At 47.5% G+C, this 21,238-nt stretch overlaps 1 protein-coding gene across 2 annotated transcripts; it reads right to left on the reverse strand.

The window, feature by feature from the left end:
- Positions 1-7,655: 7,655 nt before the first annotated feature.
- AK2 (adenylate kinase 2) lies at positions 7,656-21,119 on the reverse strand. 2 transcript variants are annotated; one of them, XM_054999726.1, is made up of 7 exons: positions 20,959-21,119; positions 17,469-17,594; positions 14,762-14,872; positions 13,691-13,785; positions 12,463-12,535; positions 11,753-11,948; positions 7,656-8,894 (listed from the first exon to the last, which is right to left on the reverse strand). In XM_054999726.1, exons 1-7 carry the CDS (start codon positions 21,061-21,063, stop codon positions 8,887-8,889), a joined length of 714 nt encoding a protein of 237 aa, XP_054855701.1. In that variant the 5' UTR covers positions 21,064-21,119; the 3' UTR covers positions 7,656-8,886. The 2 variants fall into 2 exon arrangements, with proteins under 2 accessions (XP_054855701.1, XP_054855699.1); XM_054999724.1 differs by lacking the exon at positions 7,656-8,894 and having other exon boundaries at positions 11,582-11,948.
- Positions 21,120-21,238: the final 119 nt, after the last annotated feature.

Here is a 21,238-nt window from a genome sequence, read left to right on the forward strand (position 1 = left end):
CTCAAGGTTTGTGATTTTTGATGGCCTCATCACCTTTTAACAAGGTAGTGGAGGTGGCTCTCTGCTTTCCACCAGTTAGGAGTAAATGAGGAAACCAGACGACAGCCAGGGTCCCCCTGGGTGTCAGAAGTGGCAGGAAGAGACTGTGGTCTGGTTTGCAATGTTTGTGTGAGAAGGGGCTTTCTTTAACCCCTTTTTAAGTGCACCATTTTTGAGTCACTAAACGGGTGATGGTGGTTAAGCATTTGACAAGCCCATAGTGCTTTTGTACCTGGAGTTCCTTTTTCTTACAAGACTGGAGAGCAAACCACACAGCACAGGAAAAGATTTAAATAGAAATTCAGGGCCCCATGACAGTCTAGTCTGATTCCCAACCCCAACTAGGCTTGCACTATGCAAAAATCCACTGGCTGATGTAGGCTGGGTTGGATGGAACCAGGAATCTGGGCAGCACTCTTGGCCCTGCCTCTTCCTTGCTAGAGATACAGGGGCTGGACAGTAAAATCAGTACAACCTATTTGGCCATGTAGCAGAGGGAGGGGAATGGCCATTCATCTGCTCAGTTTTGCAGTGGTTATCCGAGCAGCCATTGCTAAAGAAAGGGGGAAGGCTCCCAGGGGTGGCAGATAGCAGTTCTGTTGCCCTTCTAGCAGGTGAGCCAAGACCACGTTCTGGTTGCCAAGTGGGACCTTTCTTAATAGTTCTGCCTGCCCACACACAGCTGCAGCTGCCAAAATAGGAAGACAAAATCCATTCCACAATGGAACTTATAAAGAGAGATTTAACTCCCAGCCCATTACTATGAAGGGCTTAATTTTCAGCCAGGGGTCAGCAGGGCTTAGCCCTAGAACCCATTTCCAACAGACAGGACCCCTAACCCTTGGCACAGGAGACCTTCAGCTGGGAAAGAGGTACCAGGCTATATGAAGCAGGGCCAGGATTTCATGGAGGCTTCTATTCTGGGGGTACCCCCGTTTTAGAAATTAGCTTTTAAGCTTTGGGTATTCCCTCATTGCAGGCAACAAAGCGATTTCCTGCTTGATTAAGAATGATTTACAGTAACTGCCTTGTCCTTTTGTGGGAAGGAGGGCACAAGGAGGCCTTTTATGTTGCTACGGGCAACTGTGGAAACTTCATTTGAATCTACCGAAAGCAAAAGTGGGTGGTGGTGGATAGACCCAGTTGCCGCAACGAAGCAGGGGGCTGCAGCGAAGATGAGCAAGTCAGATTGTGACATCCCTTCTATAACATATGTTGCAAGTTCTTCAGAGGCAATCGCTTCCCTGAAATTCCAGAAGATGAAACTGAACCCTTCTATTCTAAAGAGCACAGTTTCTATTTCAGGAAGAAGTTGCTGGGAAAAGCTTGAGAAATCGGAATTCATGTTCCCTACAGTGGTTTCCACAGTGGGACAGGGTTGTGTGATTTCCCTTTTGCTACTGCAACTGCCAATACAGCAAAGCAGCTACAGGGCTCTCTCCCCCACCCCCCACCCCCCAAAAAGATTCTTCCGTTTTCCTGGCCTTTTCCTCTCCCATCCCAGGCTACAGGACTTTTTCATTTTTTAAAAAAAAAACCCAGCAACTGAATATTGTTCTATTGCTATAATGTTACACAGATTGTTATATCAGGTTCTTTGAATCCCCAGCTTTCATTTTCTTAAAAAGGTCTCTACTTTTTGTTGCAGAAATGTGTCTTTCCCCTTATATCTCTGCAACAAAAGGGGCTAGACTTTTGAAAAATGAAAGCGAGGCATTCAGAGAATGTGATATACAGATTTTTATAGTGTTATATTGATAGAACTATATTCAATGCCAATTCAAAAAAGTGGCAGGGGGATGGCTGCCACAGAGAGTGTCAAGAAAAATGGTTGCCATGCAGTCAGATAAAACTGAACTTTCCCTCCCACACAGTAGCTATTCAGGCTTCACTGTGATCTTTCCCAAAGCTTTGCAGCAAAGTAGGCTTGAGAAAGATTTGAGACAAGCCAGGGAAAACCCCAGGCAGTGCATGAATGCACCATCCATGATACTATTGGGGAAGCAAGAAAAAAAACCCTGTCTCCTAACAGCATTGAACCCAGGGAAAAGAACCAATGCAGAGATATCAGTCTTAGAATATCCCCGAGAACATGAGCACCTTCAGCTTTCTAGCACTAAGTGGTGGATCTTCACAGACCCATATTTTCCAGGATCAGAGGTCTCTGGCTGAGAAACATTTCCATTTGCATGGCTACCTGCAGCATTAGAGAGGAAGAAAATGTATCCTTTGAAGAAGCCCCCCCCCCTTTGTTTTTGAGCATGGCAGGGTTCAAAGGGACTTTTTGAAATCTTTGGGACAAGCAAAATGCATGCCCTCAGCAGGAAAAGCCTCTTATCTACTGCTAGAAAATAAGTTTGGAAACTCATGCATTCATTTTGGCAATGGGGAAGCCCACTGCTGTCCAGTTTAAGTGGCTCCTGTGGTGAGGATTAAGCTGCTGTCACTGTGCTGCTGCCACAGAACATCTTGGCTGTCCCTTATTGTCTCACATTGAGAGAGGGCTGCCTTCAGAAAGACTCTCTGCTACCCAAGAGAACCACAGAACCATCTTGCACAGGAAACCAATATGGCTCCCACAGCTGCAGCTCCTGCTGCCCAATTGCTTCGTGATTTTTGGGGATAAAATCCAAAAAGCTGCTGAATGTAACAGAGTAAAGGGTGGGGGCACTTCTGGTTGCTCCATCCCAGTTGACTGACTAGTAAGTGATTAAGTATGCAGCTGTGCGCATCAGCCATTTTTGGGTTGCCAAAGTCCATATGGGGCTTGGAGTTCTCCCAGAACTATTGATCTCCAGACTACACAGATCAGTTCACCGGAAGGAAATGGCAGCTTTGGAAGATCAGCTGCAGGGCATCAAATTCCCACAGGTTTACCAGGATGTGAAAAGCATTCTGCCCCTGCATGCTTCCATGCTCACTCAATGGAGTGGCAGGAGGGAAAAAAAGGGGGGGATGGACAGAATACTACATCAGTGGCGATTTAAACACTTCCCCAAATCTCTGTGGTCTTTATCATAGAGACTGGGGAAATTCCTAGCACATCATGGGTGGCCTGATATCACTTCTGGGTGATTGCCCAGAAGCAGTGTCATGGTGGCAGCACTTCTCTCCCTACCCCAGCCTCTGCCCTTCCCCATGGTCTCATGGGTTGCCAGCACTGGCAAACCTACATCCTTGCTGAGCTTCCTCCCACAGTGCTGCCACCAAATCTCCAGGAATTTCTAAAGCCAGAGATGGTAATCTTATTGGCCATGTACCCTCTTCTTGACCAAAAGCACATTTTCCTACATCTCTGGACTTGTCAAACTTTCCCTGTGGTCATGCAGGAAGCAAGCCATTGGAAATTGAAACAGTATTTAATCCCCCAAACAAGAGAGCAACCCTGGCTTTCTGCCATCTCCTGAGTGCAGGGATGCTTTGGAAGGGCCCAGGAGACCTCACCCTTATGCCCGCAAGGAGCCCCTAGTCAGTAAGACCTTCCCTCCAACACTGGACAATGCTTAATATAGAGTCTCCCAACACCTTGTGATTCCACCTGCCCCACCAGCAGCCATTTTGTGATTGGTTCCAACGCCTAGGGTAGCCATTTTGTTGTAAGATCCACTACTCTTTCTCAAAATTCCAGAACCGGCTGTAGATTGATCTGTTCCACCTCCCTTGGGAGATGGAAAGTAGATGTCACACGGAGGAAGCAGAAAATAGCTGTGAGGATGTTATCAAAGAGACATTCAGGATCCCAAAAATCAAATTCCTGGTCCATGGAAACCATATCCAAGTATCCCTTTGACCACTGGCAGGTGCAGCCCAATATATTTTCACAGACTTCTCTCTGCAACCAGGACAAGAAACTTTCTTTTTAAAAAGACATTTTCAGAATTAATGATCAGGTTCCATAGCTGGTCTTCCAAAATTTTCTAAGAAAGGAAGTTTCCAGTCATACGAAGTAACAAAAAGGCCATAGTTGCTCCTGGTTTAAATTGGTTCCTGTTGGAATAACCAGTAATTGTGTACCCTTTCCACCTCAGGCCTGTGTATGTAGTCGAGGCATTCCAACCTACCTTACAGAGTTGCTGTAAGGGGGACCAAGACAAATGGATGCAAAAATGTATTGCAACACGTTACACAAAACAGTAAGCATTGTTATTAAATGGTTTGATTTGGGTGGGGTGGGGGACATAGTCTGACATTGATAACCCAAACCAGGTAAACTTTCCCTCCTAAAGAACAGGATATCTACAGTGTGATCAATGAGAGAGGAAGGAGGTATGAAGTTCTGAGAAAATTAACAGCCTTAATAAAACCTAGAGGGTAACGCTGCTGTATTGCTACAGGAAAAAGGCAGCTTTTCAATAGAATGGGGCTAAATGGGAAAGGAGTAGCGTTGACAATCTCCAGGTGAGGCCTGGATTCCTCCCAGAATAACAACTGATCTCCAGACTACAGTGATTGGACACCCTGGAGAAAATGGCAGCTTTGGAAGGTGGACTCTACTGCAATAGATCCCTTCTAAACTCCCTCCCAAACCCCTGTCCCATCTCCAGGAATGTCTCATGCTTGAGTTGGCAACCTCTTGTTCTGCTCCCCCCTCCACAGCCACCCTTCCTCCCACACCAGTTATTTCCTCCACCCACGTCCACAATATCATTCCAGCCCATCCATCCCCTCAGCCAATGGCATCCTCTCCCTCATGCTGCTGAATGTTTGCTATTCGCCATGGAAACAGTTGCTTTAGTAACAGAAGGGGGAATTCCACCCAGTGGTCCCCTCATTCCAATATCATAGTCACCGTTACCACCAAGGCTGGAACCCACAAACACCATTAGGGAGACCTCATTACATCCTGCATAAAAGAATTCAAACCATGAGATATGCAACACAAACGGAACCAGCTGTCAGTTCTCTCCCCCTACCCCAGACTGGAGAAAATAAAACCACCAAAGCTACCACGTTAACCATGCAAGGAAACTCTCACAACATTCTTTTTTAGATCACCTTCAGGGCTCTGCAGACATCACCAGCCAAAAATGCAGGTGTATTTTTAAATGCTGAGCTTTACATTTCTTTAAGCAAGTTCCTTGCACTGTTGGAGACATGCAAGAAATTTTACCTGGAGGTGAAAATCTAGCAGCTGCCGGGGGAACGGGGGGCACACAGTTCAGGAGTGTGAAAAGGTGAAGAATCACCTGTTGATTGTATTTGACTTACACTATGTAATCCACCTTGAGTCTTAGTGAGAAAGGCATATAAATAACTTAAATCATCAGGAAGTCAATGGGGGTGAGAGGCAAGAGCAGTGATGAGAAACACTGCAAAATGTCTCCCCCTCCCCACCCCCAAGGTTGCAAGCCTTGATCAGTACATTAAATAAACACGGACTTCAGGGGAAAAGAAGGGGGCAGCTTTAATAGTTGAAGCTGTAGCTTAACCATGCATTTATTGAGACTATTTTGGTCCTGATGCACAAGTGAAATAGGGAATTAAAAAAAATAAAATATTAAAGACAGCCTTTCATTATGATGAGTAGTAACATTTGTTGATTAAATTCTAAGTTCACAAGTTGCTCAAGAGCTGGAAAAAGGTCACCTATAAAGCAGCTTACGATGAAACATGGGCACATTTAATCAGTTAGAAAGCATGTGATTCGGAACCTATAAGGAATCACCCCAGGAAGAGATGTATTTTGCCCCAACTTGAGAGTAGATTTCACACCAAGGCCTGTCCAGGTCCATAAACACACTAAGCCGGTTGTATCATGCACAGCTTAGTTGAGTGTTGGGTTTTGGAGGTGGTCTTGCAGCTTTCCAAAGGGCTCCAAAATTCAAAGTAGTAAAGAGGTCAATAGCACCTTTAAGACTAACTAACTTTATTGTAGCATAAGCTTTCGAGAACCACAGCTCTCTTTGTCAGATGCATCTGACGAAAACAGCTGTGGTTCTTGAAAGCTTGCGCTACAATAAAGTTGGTTAGTCTTAAAGGTGCTACTGGACTCTTTACTATTTTGCAACTACAGATTAATACAGCTAACTCCTCTGGATCAAAATTCTGAGTGACATCAGAGATCTTTCCCCCCAAGGTGGTGCCTTTTTTTCCTACCACTGCATCCTGACAACCTACAGGCCTTGGTATTATTATCCGGGCCAGTCATATTTGTGGAACTCTAAACCTTAGGAAGCAAACTACTTGGAATGCAACTGGATTTACTTTTGGGTGAGTATGCAGAGAATCAGACTGTAAGAAACATACACTGAGATGGGATGAGACCGAGCCTCTTCTGGCATGTTCCAAAGGAGATCTCTCGAGAAGCAAGCTGGTGCAAAGCACATTAAGGGAGAGGCTGCCAAACAGAATAGGGTTTCTGGAGAACAGAAAATAATGGGGGCAGGAGGATAAAACAGAAGCGAGGGGGCAAGAGAAAATAAACCAAAGCAGGTCAGCTCTGAAAGGAATTGCTCCCATTCCCTGCTGTTGTGTTTCCCCCAAAGAGAAATCAGCCCATGGAAAAAAGTACGCTGCAAGGTCAGAGCGGCAATCAGTGCACCAACCGTTCCCCCCCCCCCCCAATTCTGCAGCCAGGGCAGTTTCCCTTCACAAAGTGCAGACAGCGCAGGGCTGTGCAGAAGTTTCTGCTGGGTCACTGTTACAAGGGCAACCTCGGAACAGTGTGATAAGCTGCACTGAGTGACTACAAACATGCACTGAGAAGCACATCATTGTGCCGGGGGGGGGGGGGGGGACTCCAGACTGACACAGGTTCAAATTCAGGAGAGGTTTGGAAATGGTGAACAAAACAGAAGCCAGAAATTGCTACACTGACCACACATTCAGGCCATTTCACATCTCTATATTCTAAACAGGCCTTTCAACCACCTCTCCAAGATAATGTTGGTATAATTCCCCTGATAGCAGATTTGGTGGTGGGGATGTTGTTTTGAGGCAGATGAAATGACAGCTTGCCCAAGGCCATCGAAGTGCATCAGGGCCAGGGCCAATGTGAGATTTTGCCTAAGACTTTCTGGGGCAGTAGTCAGTCTCCGAGTAACGACACTGCTGTCTTGAGGCAGAAGAGGAATGCAGTTCAGTGTTTGCATGTGCTAAAAAGAGAGGTGCTGAGCCTTCATCTTGCCCAGATGTAAGACCCTTTGACTAGAAGTTCTGCCCCCTAGTGCCATGCGTGTGGGGGCTCTCATTCATGGGGGGGGGGGAGCAGAAGACCTTGCCGGTGCCACTCGAACAGCTCCTGCAGCTGGGTCTTGGACCTTCTTGAGCCTTAGTTTTGCAATGTGAACATAAGCAGATCAAGAGCTGCAGATCTGTCAAGGAGGCCTGCTGAATACATTTTTAAAAAAAAAAAAAAGAGATAAGTGCATGAGAATTGCCAGGTCTCCACAGTTGCACCCTCCAAGCCATAATTGAGAATGTCACCCATTTGCCTTTCTGGAGTCTCTTTTGAGGCTTTTGATCTTCCTTCAAGACTTAACATTTTTGCAAAAGAAAGCCACTGCAAGTACCTTGGTCAACAAGAATGAGAAGGGAACATAAAGCCTCTTGCTCTCCCCCTTTTGCCTTACCTTTATCCATCCCCTCCTTCTACATACACACAGACGCTGCTCAGGTACAAATTTGCATCCATTTTATTAAGGCAGCACATGGTCTCTAAAGAATGAGGGAGGGAACAGTTGTAGAGTACAGCCAGTCACCAAGGGGAAGGACTCTTAAGCTTTGCCCTTCAGTGCTGGAGGCGATCCTACTTTGAGTTTGAAGGCAGGCAGCATGAAAGCCAAAAGGAAACGGTATCAGATGCCAGTCACTGAATTCAGATGCTAGTCGCTGAATTCCTGCTAAAAGGAAAGTCAGGGGAGCTGCCAGAGACAGATCAGTTTTTCCCTATCTTCCGACAGAAGCAGCACCCCCTCCATTAAAACTAGTGGCATGCAAAAATTCACGCCCCCTCAGAGGTGCCCACCCCTTCTTCCTGCACCAGTCAGTGCTCTGGGCATGGCTCAGGCAATTTCTACTGCATCTCAGCACCACAAGTGCAAATCACACCCATGCAGAGATGCAACAGGATTACCCATCTCCAACAGAGGGTAACTGGAAGGAAGCAAGGTCACAGCGGCAAAATCATACAAAGTTGCAGCAAACAGCCTCTTCTGTGGCCGGGTACTCTGGACTTGCTGGAACATTTATTTAATAATAATAATATTTGATTTATATACCACCCTTCAGGACAACTTAATGCCCACTCAGAGCAGTTTACAAAGTATGTCATTATTATCCCCACAACAAAACACCTTGTGAGGTGGGTGGGGCTGAGAGAGCTCCAGAGAGCCGTGACCAGCCCAAGGTCACCTAGCTGACTTCAAGTGGAGGAGTGGGGAATCAAACCCGGTTCTCCAGATTAGAGTCCCGCACTTTTAACTGCTACACCAACTGGCTTTCATTTCTTGCAGCACAAGAAGAAATGGAATGGTTCCAGGGCACCTGAAGCAAGCTTTTGTAAGCATTGGAATGATCAAGGGGTGCTTGAAATGGTTTAAAAAGCCTCTGTTTTAGAAGCCAAGCTACAGATATCACTCACGTTTCAAAGCGATGAAGGCCAGCCATCCCAAACCAGTTTTAACATGTGCTTACTTTCCTCAAAAACACTGGTTTCTTTAAGACAGACATTCCTCTTGAACATGATTCTAGCAAGAACCGCCCTCACCCCAGTTCTTTGCTTTCCCAACTCTGTACACTCCCCCCTTTTGAAAACCATACTGTCCCCACCCCTTTCCCCCCCCAAGGGCAAAGGGGTGATGGAACATGCAGTGCTTGATGGTGTCCCGTCCTGTCCACCGCCCGGATTCATTCAGCTGAAATGAAATGAAGACAAAAATAATAATAATAAAACAACAAGAACTCAAAAACGCTAAAGACAGACAGGAAGAAATGCGCAACAAATGATAAAGGAAAAGTCTTAAGCTCCAACTGGAGAATTGTCCAGCTGCTGCTGGAGACAGAATGCTGGGCTAGATGGACCTTTGCCAGACCCGCAGGGCTGTTCTTAGCTTGTGCAATAAAAGCCACAAAGCTGGCTCTCACCTCTCCATTAGATTACGGCAGCCCCTCCTCTGTTGGAAGATCTGAAAAGATCCTCCTAGCAGAGACAAAAAACTGCTATACCTCCAAGGACCGTATAGAATCCTGAATTCACAAAACATCAGCAAGGCCTCAGACAAAAAGAGAAGCAGCTCTCTATGAAGTAATAACTTGTACGCCCATCTCCACAAAGATACACAATTTACACCCCCTCTGCCAGCCCTGGTCTAAGCAACCATTGATTTCCCGGCTAGGGTGATGAAAAGATTAAGAACGAGAGTGTGCCAAGTGTAAATGAGAACCCGTTGCAGCACTAATTCAACAACAGGCACCTCTTCTCTGGAAATGCATTAAAAAAAAGAGACTCAAATAAGCATGTTCTGATTGACTGTCCCACCAAAATCCCACTGGTTCTGAACCTCTGGGAGGAGGAAGGCTAGCCAGGCAAGCCTTTGGATGGGACAGGGTTGGCAGCTCACGTCAGTGGAAAAGTCCATAGCCCATGAAGTTGGTGTTTTCCATTTACCTATGTAACTTCAGCCACAAATGCTTGGTTCCCTCCCACCCTAAACAACAAAATGCTCCATGACTCAACAAATAACTTCACACCCTGCTGTTTCCCTAGCAGCCGTCTATACACTTTGGAAGCAGGCTCTTCCAGTCTGTCCTTCAAAGAGGGAAGCAACTCACTTAGGAATCGCCTAGAAGCAAAATGCACTTAAGAAGGAAATACGAAGGAGAGGGGGAAGAAACAGCAGATGAGCACACAGGAGGATGGACTGAGAACCACCCCCTCCCCAGCTAGGGCTGGAAAGGTACTGGAATCACAACTGATCTCCAGGCCGCAGAGATCAGTTACCCTGAGAAAATGGCTGTTTTGGAAAGCTTCTGCGGCTTTGTACCCTGAAGAGGTCCCTCTCCTCCTCCAAACCCATCCTCTCCAGGCTCCACCACCCCAAATCTCCAGGGATTTTCCAACCTGGAGCTGGCAACCCTATCCCTAGCATTCTCAGGCTTTTCTGCTCCAGATACATCCAGTCAACGAAACACAGAAAAGAGCCAGACGATGGAGAGACCGAGTGGGGCCAGTGGGCACAACTGCTGTGATGGCTGCCGAGACTTCCACACAGGCTACAATCTGAGCCTGTATGGAGTCCTAGCAAGAGCAGCGCTAACACTCACAGCGAGCCAAGACACTCAGTAACTGGCAAATAACGTACAGGGAAACAGATCCTGAAATTAAATTGACACACTCAAGGGCATCTCCAGGAGATCTCAAAGTCAGGTCTGAACCGGGCTGCTTCAAACCCTAGCAGGATCCTCACGTCCAGAGGTTCTATCAGAAGACAAAGTTGGAAAAAGAACAAGGCCTTGTACTTCCTGCCTATTAAAGGTTAAGGGGCAACCCTTTCCTCAAAAGGAGACCCATGTCAACTCACAAAGCAAATTAGAGTTCCAGGAAAATAAGCTGAAGTGCAGCTGGGCTCTTGGTGAAGCAGACCTGCCAATTCCTTCCGCATAAGCGCCAGTCAGCTCACACTGTTGTGCCACCAAAGGGGTCCGAGACAGCCAAGCACCAGAAAGCTACAGGTCGCCTTGGGGGTTCAGCCCACAAAGGCACAGGGCCAAAGTCTACCTTACCACACTAGCCCTCTTTTTTGCCAACTCCTGCAACACTTTTGGTGCATTAATACACTAAACAAAGAGAAAAATCAAACTTCCATGCCAAGAAAAATCAAGATTCTGCTACCTGAATGGACTGCACAGAATTGACCATTTTGCAATTGCTCATCAACTGTACATCACTTATTCTAATCCTGCTAGCCTTGGGAAGCATATGGACCACCCCACCCCTTCAAGTATGGCACCATCTCCCTCACTAAACAGCGTTTCTACGAGTCCAGAAGGACTAGAATTAAGACAGACGCCAAGATGCTTGCCATCGAGCACCAGCTACCAACATTCTGCAGTTCAACATGATGTTGAGGAAGTACAGGGGTATATCTAAGGATGCGCTGGTTACACGTTTGCTCAGCCCAGCCAAAAACAAGGTGCGCACGCAGCCATTTGAACCCACTCTCCTCACAGGTGCAGACACTGATGTCTCTGTGCAAGCTCCAAACTGACAACAGTATTTTGTTTCCTGCAGTTACGGAGCCAAAGAGGCAGGAGAGGCCGGCCGGCAAGCTCTCCTTCCCACTGCTGTTGATCGCTGACCTTCAGCCCTCCTACGAACGCTGCACCAAACAGCCCCGATATGTAGGCGGAACAAAAGAAACTGCAGCAGTTCCTCCAATTTAACAGCATCTCTGGGACACGTACTTTCACTTTGGACCGCACAGAGGCAGCCAGCTTCTAGGCTCAGGAGCTGGTGCACTAGTCCACTACTCCCCCTGCAGGCTGCCTGCACATGTGAGCCAAGCATGTTTCTATACATCAGAATACACATACACACACAAAGTTAGAGTCAAGGTCTTGTTTAATAAATGCTCAGAAAAATCTTCCTCCCCAGCTGCACTATAGCCCCTCCTACGGCTCGCTCACTCTCCCCTTCTTGCTGACCCAAGATGACAGGAAAGAAGGAAGCACCAGACACGAGAAGAGTCCTAAACAAACATAACCAGGTCTTTACATGTTGCTTTCGAGAAAGCTGCCAGGATGCTAGCAAACACCACGTCAGGGGACTGGGAAGCATCCACTGCTGTGTGGATCCCACGTCGGGTGTAGTACTCAACCAGTGGGGCCGTCTGGGTGTGGTAGGACTTCAGCCGAGTTTTCAAAGCTGCTTCATTGTCATCCGAGCGGCGGATCAGGGACTCTCCGGTCACCTGGAGAGAACAAGCACAAATGAAGACAGGATCTAGGCGGTCTGTCTTCCCTCTAGGTGTGAATGGGATACCCTAAGCTTAAGACCAAAAAGAACAGGCATCTAAAAACCTTACGCAACTCCTGAGGTTGGCGTTTTCCAACCTGGCAGGTGTGATTCCGAGGAAGGATCAAGTACTATCTGGATGAGACCCAGGCCTTTGGTGGACCTTTGTGTGTTACTGCAAGTATGCTCCTACTATGTAATTTCTGCATTAATATGTCTTGTTTAAATGCTGAAACAAAGTATAAGCATCTCTTTCAGATTCCTGCAATCCAAACCTTATTGCACTGTTTATTGAATGTCCCAGCTGTTGATCATATTAACTTGCAATGATGTAATCTGTCTTGAGTGTCAGTGAGAAAGGCAGTCAATAAATAATGTAAATAAATAAATCCAGACTCCTGAAGGCAACACAGAGTTTAGAGTAATAAAAGGAAATCAGAAAAAAAAAGTTTAGCTGGAATGACACATACATCATCTTTCATGTGAACTTTTGGAGGGTTGAATTCCTCGTGGTACGAGCGGCCACTTGCCGGATGGATCAACCTGAAACAGACCACAGCAAAGCATACTGCAGTGCCAGTTATTTCTTCAAACAAGGATCACCAAGGAACTTGACCTCAACTAGTTCCAAGGCAGCAGCCTTGCCAGAGAGTCCCCATGAGATGGCAGGAGTAACACAGGGCAAACTTTCAAGGAGTTAGGCAGGAGGTTGCTACCCCAATTAAAAGAAACACATGGGAAGGGGAGGGATCATGCTCAGTAGCAGAACATCTGCTTGGCATGCAGACGGTCCCAGATTCATATCCCAGCATCTCCAGTTAAAAGGACCAGGGAGTAGTTGACGTGAAAGACTTCTACCCGAGACCCTGGAGAGCTGCTGCCAGTCTGAGTAGACCATAGTAGACCACACTGACCTTGATGGAAAAAGGGTCTGATACTTTATAAGACTCCCTGACCTGGATAGCCCAGATGAGCCTGATCTCATCAGATCTCAGAAGATAAGCAGGGTCAGCCTTGGTTAATAATTGGATGGGAGACCTCCAGCGAAGACCAGGGTTGCAGGGGCAAGCAATGGCAAATCACCACTGTTAGTCTCTTGCCATGAAAACCCCACCAGGGGTCGCCATAAATGAGCTATGACTTGAGGGCACTCTCCAGCACCACACAGTATAAGGCAGCTTCACACTTGTGATTATATTTATGTGGAGTTTTTTAAAGAGGTCCAGGGGCACAATGTTTATTCCAGCACAAGCTTTTGCAAGACAGGGCTTGCCTCATCAGATACACAAGACTGTAAATCCATCAGACCCAGGGTATATCCACAACAAAAAGGGGTGAGTGAGTGAGTGGTGTTTTACAAGAGGCCAGTTCGAAATGAAACCCAGCCCCAAGGGTAACTGGTTCACTCAGCATGAGTGCAAAATGTTTCCAAATCTTGTGAACTGGTCGAAGTGTAAAATTTATTCTAAGAAGGGCCTGATAGATTTTGAATCCTCTGCATCTAAAGAAGTGAGGCACTGGCCCGCAGAGTATGTTTTGTCTTTAAGGTGCCACAGGACTCCTGATTTATTTTGTTGCTACAGACTAACACGGCTCCCCTCTGGAATTTTCATACTTGGCTTCAGCACAGTGCTTGGCAGTGCCCCGATTCACTAAGAATTAAAGATGCACGTTTCCCCATAGAAAGCAGTTCTTTACCGTCCTGTTATCCTCCGGATGAGTAAGGAGTCAGCAATGCTGAACTCAATGACTGAATCGAGCTTCTCTTTCCTCTTCTCCATGAGCTCATCAAGCTGTAACATTTCAACAAAAAGGAAACAGGAAAAGAAAGTTTATTACTGCACAGAGAGGGCAGATTCCGATTAAACCAGGCTGTTCCGAGAAAGAGATCAAGGCAGCTGCTCAGCAGGGGAGCCCAAGCGCTGCATGATCAGGAATCGCATGTGGCCTTGCGTCCTAGAAATTGACTCCCACATTGACACCAGCAGGAAAGCATCTTTCCTGCCTGAACCGCTCACAGTGGTGCTTCAGTAGCATTGCTCGAATTGCCACTCTGCACTGCTTTGTCTTTCCAGGAAAAAAAGAGAAAGCAACACCTATCCCACATTTCCTTGCACTAAGTCAGGGGGCCTTTCAAAAAGGACTGCGCTGCCCAGGAAGATATAATAGCCAGGGCTGAGGCAAAGTATTGTGCCACCTGAAGCAAGGGACACTCGTTCCCCCCCAAGTCCGCACCACTAACTGGCCCCAAGCCAAGCCCCTGCTGCGCTGTCACAAGGCCTTGGTTTGGATCCTGCTGCCCCAACAGTGAATGATGCGGTGTCACTTCCCACTGTATCACCTCCCATGCTCTTATGGCAGGCAGGGAGTTGGAGCCCTGCTGTGTGTTGGAGCCCCTTTTTCTGCTCTGCTTTTGCAGGCCTGACATTAGTCTGCCCAACACCAGGATTGGCCTTTCTTTCCACCACACCAGAAAAACTAGCTCTGAACTAATCCAGGATCCGCTGGAGCATTTCCCAGCCACTCAGATTACCTGCAAACCCTACAATGTGGGCAGGACATCAGCAGAGCACCTTTGGGGAGGCACTTTCACACCAGAAGACTTCCCAGGGAGATGAGAGAGGAAGGTAGAGTAAGCACACCAGTTAAAAGCAACAATAAGGAGATAACTGAATAACTGGCCTAAGGCAGCACGCGCTAGATACTGATCCCTAAATCCCTCGATGTGACCTGAGGCGGTGAAGGAGGGACACACAGTTCTCAACTCACCATCTCTGCTTGCCGCACTGTGCGGGGAAACCCATCCAAAAGGAAGCCGTTGCTGCAGGGCGGGGTACCCAGGTTTTGTTCAATCAGCTCCACCACCATCTCGTCACTCACCTTATAGTTTGGGGGGGGGGAAGAAGCAAGAAAGAGAAGTCTTGATAAGGCATCCTACAGTGGCAATGTCAACCTGACCTTCTGGACAATTGGTTGAAAACAAACAAACTGAAACTGAATCCAGACAAGATGGAACTGATGCTGGTTGGAAAAGCAGAGGTCTTGAACAACATACTTCCAACCTTTGATGGGGTTCATTTGACCCTAGCTGACTCAGTTAAGAGCCTAGAGGTTATACTAGAACCAGCACTACTGCTAGAGAAGCAAGTAAATGCAGCAGCAAAAAATGTCTTCTCCCAACTCAAGACTAGCCCGGAAGATGGCCCCCAACCTTGACATGGCCAATCTGGCCACCTGGATTCATGGCACAGTTCTCCCTCCTCCCCCATGCCAAATTACTTGCAAAATATGCTTAAAACTAAGGCAACAGAAGAGCAGTTCTCAAACACTTTGAAGTGGGATCTACTTCTAAGCTTGCTTTACTTTGGGGGGGGTCTGCTTGCAAGATTAACGCCATCTTATTTACCTGCTCCTCATCACAAAAACACAAGAATCACACAGCAAATTGACTGACCAAGTTCAGAGTGTGTTTCGTTTCCAGCGTTTTATAAGTATAAATTATTGTTGAGCAACAGGCTGTATTTCATGACTTCCTACATAAATGCAGAAGAAAGCCAAAATTGGCCATAAGGCTCTCAAGAGTCCCACTCTCAGCTTATCCTGTTCCATCTCCTCCCTTTCTGGGTTTATGACTCACTTGCAAAAAAGTTGCAAGCCTCTTCCCGGTCCTGACCCATCACCTGAGAATCGCTACTTGAGAGGATCAGAAACCAAGAAGGGCCAATGCCTAATCCTGCACTCAGGATTTGTCCAGGGCTTGAGGGCTAAAGCAATTATCTTCCTGATATTTGATTTCTGAACACCTGTGGGACGAGAGGGGAGGGGCTGTGGCTCAGTGATAAGAGTATCTGCTTAGCATACAGAAGATCCCAGGTTCAATCCCTGACATCTCCAGTAAGGATCAGGTCATAGGGGATGCCAAAGACCTCGACCTGTGACTGGAGAGCTCCTGCTAGTCTGAGCAGGCAATACCAACCTTGATGGACCAGTTGTCTGATTCAATATAAGGCAGCTTCATGTGTGTGAGCAACTGTGCTTGGCGGCCAAACCTATTTGCTCTGCAGTGCATCTGCCATTGGGTTGAGGAGCACTGCGACTTAGAAGACTGCACAGGCTGAGCGGGGAACAGGATGCTGCCAGGTAAGCATCTGGCTCGCAGGTTAAGTCCTGGACAAGGATGTCCTGCCGGGCTTTGCCCTAGTATTTGTTGTAAAATTAATTCACAAGAATGTTTCTGGTGCCCCAGTGTGGAATAAATTCTGGTTATCTCCCATCCCAAAGTCTGGGTGTGGCACACAGCCAAAGTAGATTACTGGCTATAGTGGACAACAGCCTTATCAAGCCCACCCAGCTGCTCCAGCCAAGGCCCTGCCTCTCTGAACCCACTGATATCGAGACCAAGGCCTGGAACAGAGGCTACGTGATCCATCACCGCCCTATTCTAATAGGACAAAACCACTCTTGATAGCCACCCGGTGGGAGCAGGAAAACAAAAGGAAGCCATTTGTTCTGGGTCCAGAGCGGTCTACAAAAGCAGCAGCGTGTAAGCAGAAAAGACCTTCAAGAGACCAGCTCTTTTAATTTTCAGTTTTCCAAATTGGGAGACAAGAATGGGGGGGGGGGGGGGTGTAGAAAAACCAAACATTTTAGGTCCTTCTATAATGGTGTTTCATAAAGCCTCCACACTAGAAATGTTTAAGATATTGACCAGGAAAGGCCTAGAGGCAAAGGAAGAACCTTTTGCGACTAAGTCCCTTCCATGTTCAGCAACTGATAACAAATGGGGCTGTGTGTGCCTTTGCAAGCCCTTCCCACAATTCATTTCAGCAGACGGCAAGCCCCCGTGATGTGAACAGAGCCATGAAACGGGGTGGAGAGAAGAGGCCTTGCATCTCTGCAGCCAGGAAGGAAATTTGAACGCATCCTTGTGTGTCCGTATGACCAGTATGATTCCTTGTACAGTTTATTTTAATTTTTCTAACTATGATACTGGATGTAACTGTTTTTAGATGAAGCGTGTTTTTTTTAATCTTGTGATTTATTGTGACTTATGACAATAAATCTACTGTACTGTACTGCTTTGAATGCCAAATTCTGTTCCATAAAGCCATTTCACCCATCAAAATTTACAACCAGAGTGATGAGAAGAACATGCACATGATGTTCTGTGCTTTGCTCAGAAAGTCTCTGGCCATCGTGTTTGCATGCCACTCGGGTTGTAAATTACCATTCCAGGGCATATCATCTGAGAGCCCAAGAACTAAGGCAACAGAAGAGCAGTTCCCAAACACTCTGAAGTGGGATCCACTTCTAAGCTTACTTTACTTTTTGGGGTCTGCCTGCAAGATTAACTCCCTGCTATGGCTGCCATCCACACTTGCTATGTAAAGATGGGGGGGGGGCGCATAGGCCTCCAGCCGCTCAACACATCAGGCAAAAAGGACGGGTTTTGCAGCAGGAACCGTCTTGTACCTACCAGCTTGCCAGAATCCATTGTCTCCTTCAACCTCTTCCCCAGCTCAGAACCAGAGGCTACCATCGCCCTTAGCATGTCTCCCGTTGCCAAGTGACACACGCAGTATGCTTCAGCAAGCCGGGGAGCCTGAACAAGGAAAAAGAGAGCAGAAAGGAAACAGTGAAACCATGAGAAGCTCAGGCCACATTCACACTGCAGCTCCTGGCAGGAAGGGGGGGCTCTAGGCAACTTCACCCAAGGGCTCCTCAAGAATTCTGAACTGTTGGTGGAAAGGTGACAATGCTAACAGGGCCTGGCAAAGGCTTCCCCTCCTGCTGTCCAATTGGCTTGGAGAAGGAAGTCTAGATGGCCAAAAACGGAGAAGAAAACCCAGGCTATGTTGTCTTGCATCGTGTCTCCATCCGAAAACAGTCAGATGCTTCTAGGAAGCCAACACAAATGGTTTGAAGTCAAAAGCCCCCCCCCCCCATATCTTGCCCATGGCATCTGACACTCAGATATACCAACTCTGTACATGAAGGCTTCATTCAGCCATCATCAGAGGTGGACTAAGAACTTCACACAACCCAGAAAGCCAGCCTCAGTGGTCCCTGAAAAGCTACAAACTCAGACCTGGCGGCCAGTGACGCCATTGATGGGTGTTGGCCCACCCCTTGCATCCTCCTCCTCTGGTTAGTAGGTGATGTGAAAGACCTTCCCCTGAGACCCTGGAGTAGACAACATTGACGTTGGTGGACCAATCGTCTGATTCAGTATAAAGCAGCAGCTTGATGTGCTCAGATGAGCTGACACCCATCAATGGGTGATTGACCAGATCTGTGCCAAGAAGTGCCTGCAGAGCACCTGGGACTTGGCTCTACTTGCCGGCTGCTCACTAGGAATTTCCCCTGTTAGTTAAATGTCCAGTTTGCCCCCCATGTATTGTGGCTAACACAGGGCGGGTACATCAGCAGCTATGAATTTCTCTAAGCCGTTCCAAAGCCATTTATGTTAGCAGCCATATCACTTCTTCAGCAATTAAATTATGTTATGTGAAGAATAGTCTGAGTGAAGCCTGCACTGCCCTCTCCAGTTCGGTTGTGGTAAACATTCACCTCCCAACAGAGGAAGAGGGATCGTAATCACCAGCCTGCAAACAGCACAAAATACTATCTGAATTACCAGTTGCAAGATCAGGTGACTATACATATAACACCTAGAGAAGGGAAGAAAACCAGGTGTTAGCACCCGCAGTGCATGAATACCCTCTGTGAGGGATTGCTACGCCCTGGAAACCAAACAACAATATTGTAATAATGTTTTTCTTTAATCACACAGGATCTTTCATTAGACCAGTTTTTAATGATAAAAGAGTATGTAGACTGCCAAGTTACACGGAATTCTTCAGCAGAAAACTTGCAATGGAAGAATTCTCCAAGCCAGAAGCTTGGAGACATGCTAGCTGAGTAAAAGACGTAGTATTCAGTGTGCTAGGGGCTACACAGTTAGCAGACAAAAACTACTGCCCTTACCTAGAACTGATGGCATTGTGGGGCAGAGAGGAGAGGGAGGACTGCTAATGGAATGGGAGAGAGTTGGAGGGGGGATTAAGTAACAGGACAAAGGCAGGTCAGAGATGGCCCCAGAATGCCCAACCTTTAACCTCACCTGTCTTTTCTCAAACAAAGAGAAAGCAGCTTCTCCCAAACATCCTATAGCTGAGGAACACTTTCTAAAAGAAAGTTTGCAGACACACTTCACTCTTACATACATAAAGATATGTCAGGATTTATTAGAAGCAGACCAGCCAAGAACAGTGACTCACACATAGACACAAGATACAGCCTCCTGAGGGCTGGCAATTCTCTGCAGCAGGTGACTGGATCGTTTAATCATCTCCAATGCAGAGAACGGGCAAAATGACATAACCCAAGAGAATCTGATCTCAAGTAAGCAATGCTATAGTGGTAAAGCAAACAGAGACACTGGGCAGCCTCCTCTGTAGGCAAGTTCTTCAGGTCCATGAGAACTTTTCATTAAAGTTGCCAGCCATTTGGGAATTACTTTTTCAGCCTAATATAAACAAAATATAGCGAAGGAAGCTGGTTTTGCAATAAAAGTTGTTTAAAAAAAACTTGAGAGATTACTTCAGACACGCCACAGGGCCTCACCCAAGACAGCACAAAGGGCAGACTGTTTGCCTTACAACAGAGCAGAAGGAAGATTACACACAGGGAACATTTAGTTGCACAGGGGTAGGAACCTTGCCCCAAAAGCAGTCAGTATTTTGAAAGGCTTGGTTTTAAGTGAAACCACTGGTTCCCCAGAGGGAACAAGAAAATAGGAAAGGACACTGTGCACCAGTCATTTCTTCCACATACCATACAGGACTGCCACTCTCCCCAATTTTTACCCCTGGGAATGCTCTTCCTACAAGCAGTTAGTACTTTTATGTGTGAGAAAACATACAAGGCACACAGATGCACACAAAGCATCTTCACCCCCCCCCAAGGCTCCTCCCAGGACTATTGCTTCAAGTGGCAAGGAATCAGGAAAGCTCAACTTTGCTTTTCCTAGGAGGTGCCAGGAGCTGTACAGAGCAAGCACAGAAAATGCACAAGGCAACCACACCAGGTGTTTATGTGCTGGAGGCACAACCAAATCAAGACACCAGGCCTGTTTCACAGAGGCAAGAGATGGAGGAAGCAAAAGAGTTTGCCTCTTAAAAATAATGCTTAAAGAGGTTAAACAGTCCAGATGCATTTCATGTAAAACTTCTTTTAGGAGTAAAGCCATCCGCTGCAAAACTTCCACGCCCTTAGGAGCAGGTCCATTCAGATACCAGCTGCTAATCTGGGCACTTCTGGGCGCTTTCCCTATTCGCTTCTGGCATTCTTTTCCTCTCTCCACCCCGCAGAACGGGCCGCAAAGGGAAGGCCCACACAGCGAATGCCCCCAGGGCTAAAAGCAAGTAAAACCGGCACAGTAAGATATACTAGAAGAGCCAGGTTTATGTCTCCCGCGTGCTGTACTAGTTTTCTGCTTGCATGGACTCCCCCCCCCCCACCCATGCAAAGGCGCTTTCAGGATTGGAACTCACCTCTTGCGGCCCCATTCAACCCGCCTCATTTTCTCCCTGCACATGTGAACCTGCTACGGACTACAAGGCAGGGGCTTGTGCGCGCTGGAACTCCAGGCTCCAGGGCCTCCAGCATAGGAGAAAGGGCCTCAGGCTCCCCACATGACCAAGGATTGCCAACCTCCAGGTATGACCTGGAGAATCCCAGCATTACAACTGATCACCAGGCACCAAAGTTTCCTTAGAGAAAATGGAAGGTGGACTCTGTGGCTGGGGTCTACTCCCTCCTCAAACCCCGCCCTCCACCAGGCTACTTCCCAAAATCTCCAGGACTCTCCCAACCCAGAGATGGCAACCTTAAAACTGCTAGAACGCCGGGGTTCCTCCGGAGGGGGAGAGGACTGGGACTCTCGGACACCTGAGTCCTCTCACCTGGGTTCCCTTTCCAGCCCCAGGCGGTCCCAGCAGCACAGCCCGGATGCCCTTGCGCACCCCCCGGCCGAGGCTTCCCTCTCCGCCTTCCGCGCTCGGAGCCATCGCCGCGACCTCCCGCTGTGTCCGCCCGGAGAGAAGACATGCGCCGGCAAGCCCGCCCCCCGCGCCTCTCTATTGGCCCGTCCCCCCGTGCCGGTCACGCTCCTCAGCCAATAAGCTTGGGAGAACGCACCTTCTCGGCTCTGATTGGAAAGCGACATCACTGACCGAAGGGGAA

The sequence above is a fragment of the Eublepharis macularius genome, chromosome 15, assembly GCF_028583425.1.
Source record: "Eublepharis macularius isolate TG4126 chromosome 15, MPM_Emac_v1.0, whole genome shotgun sequence".
Lineage (NCBI taxonomy): Eukaryota > Metazoa > Chordata > Lepidosauria > Squamata > Eublepharidae > Eublepharis > Eublepharis macularius.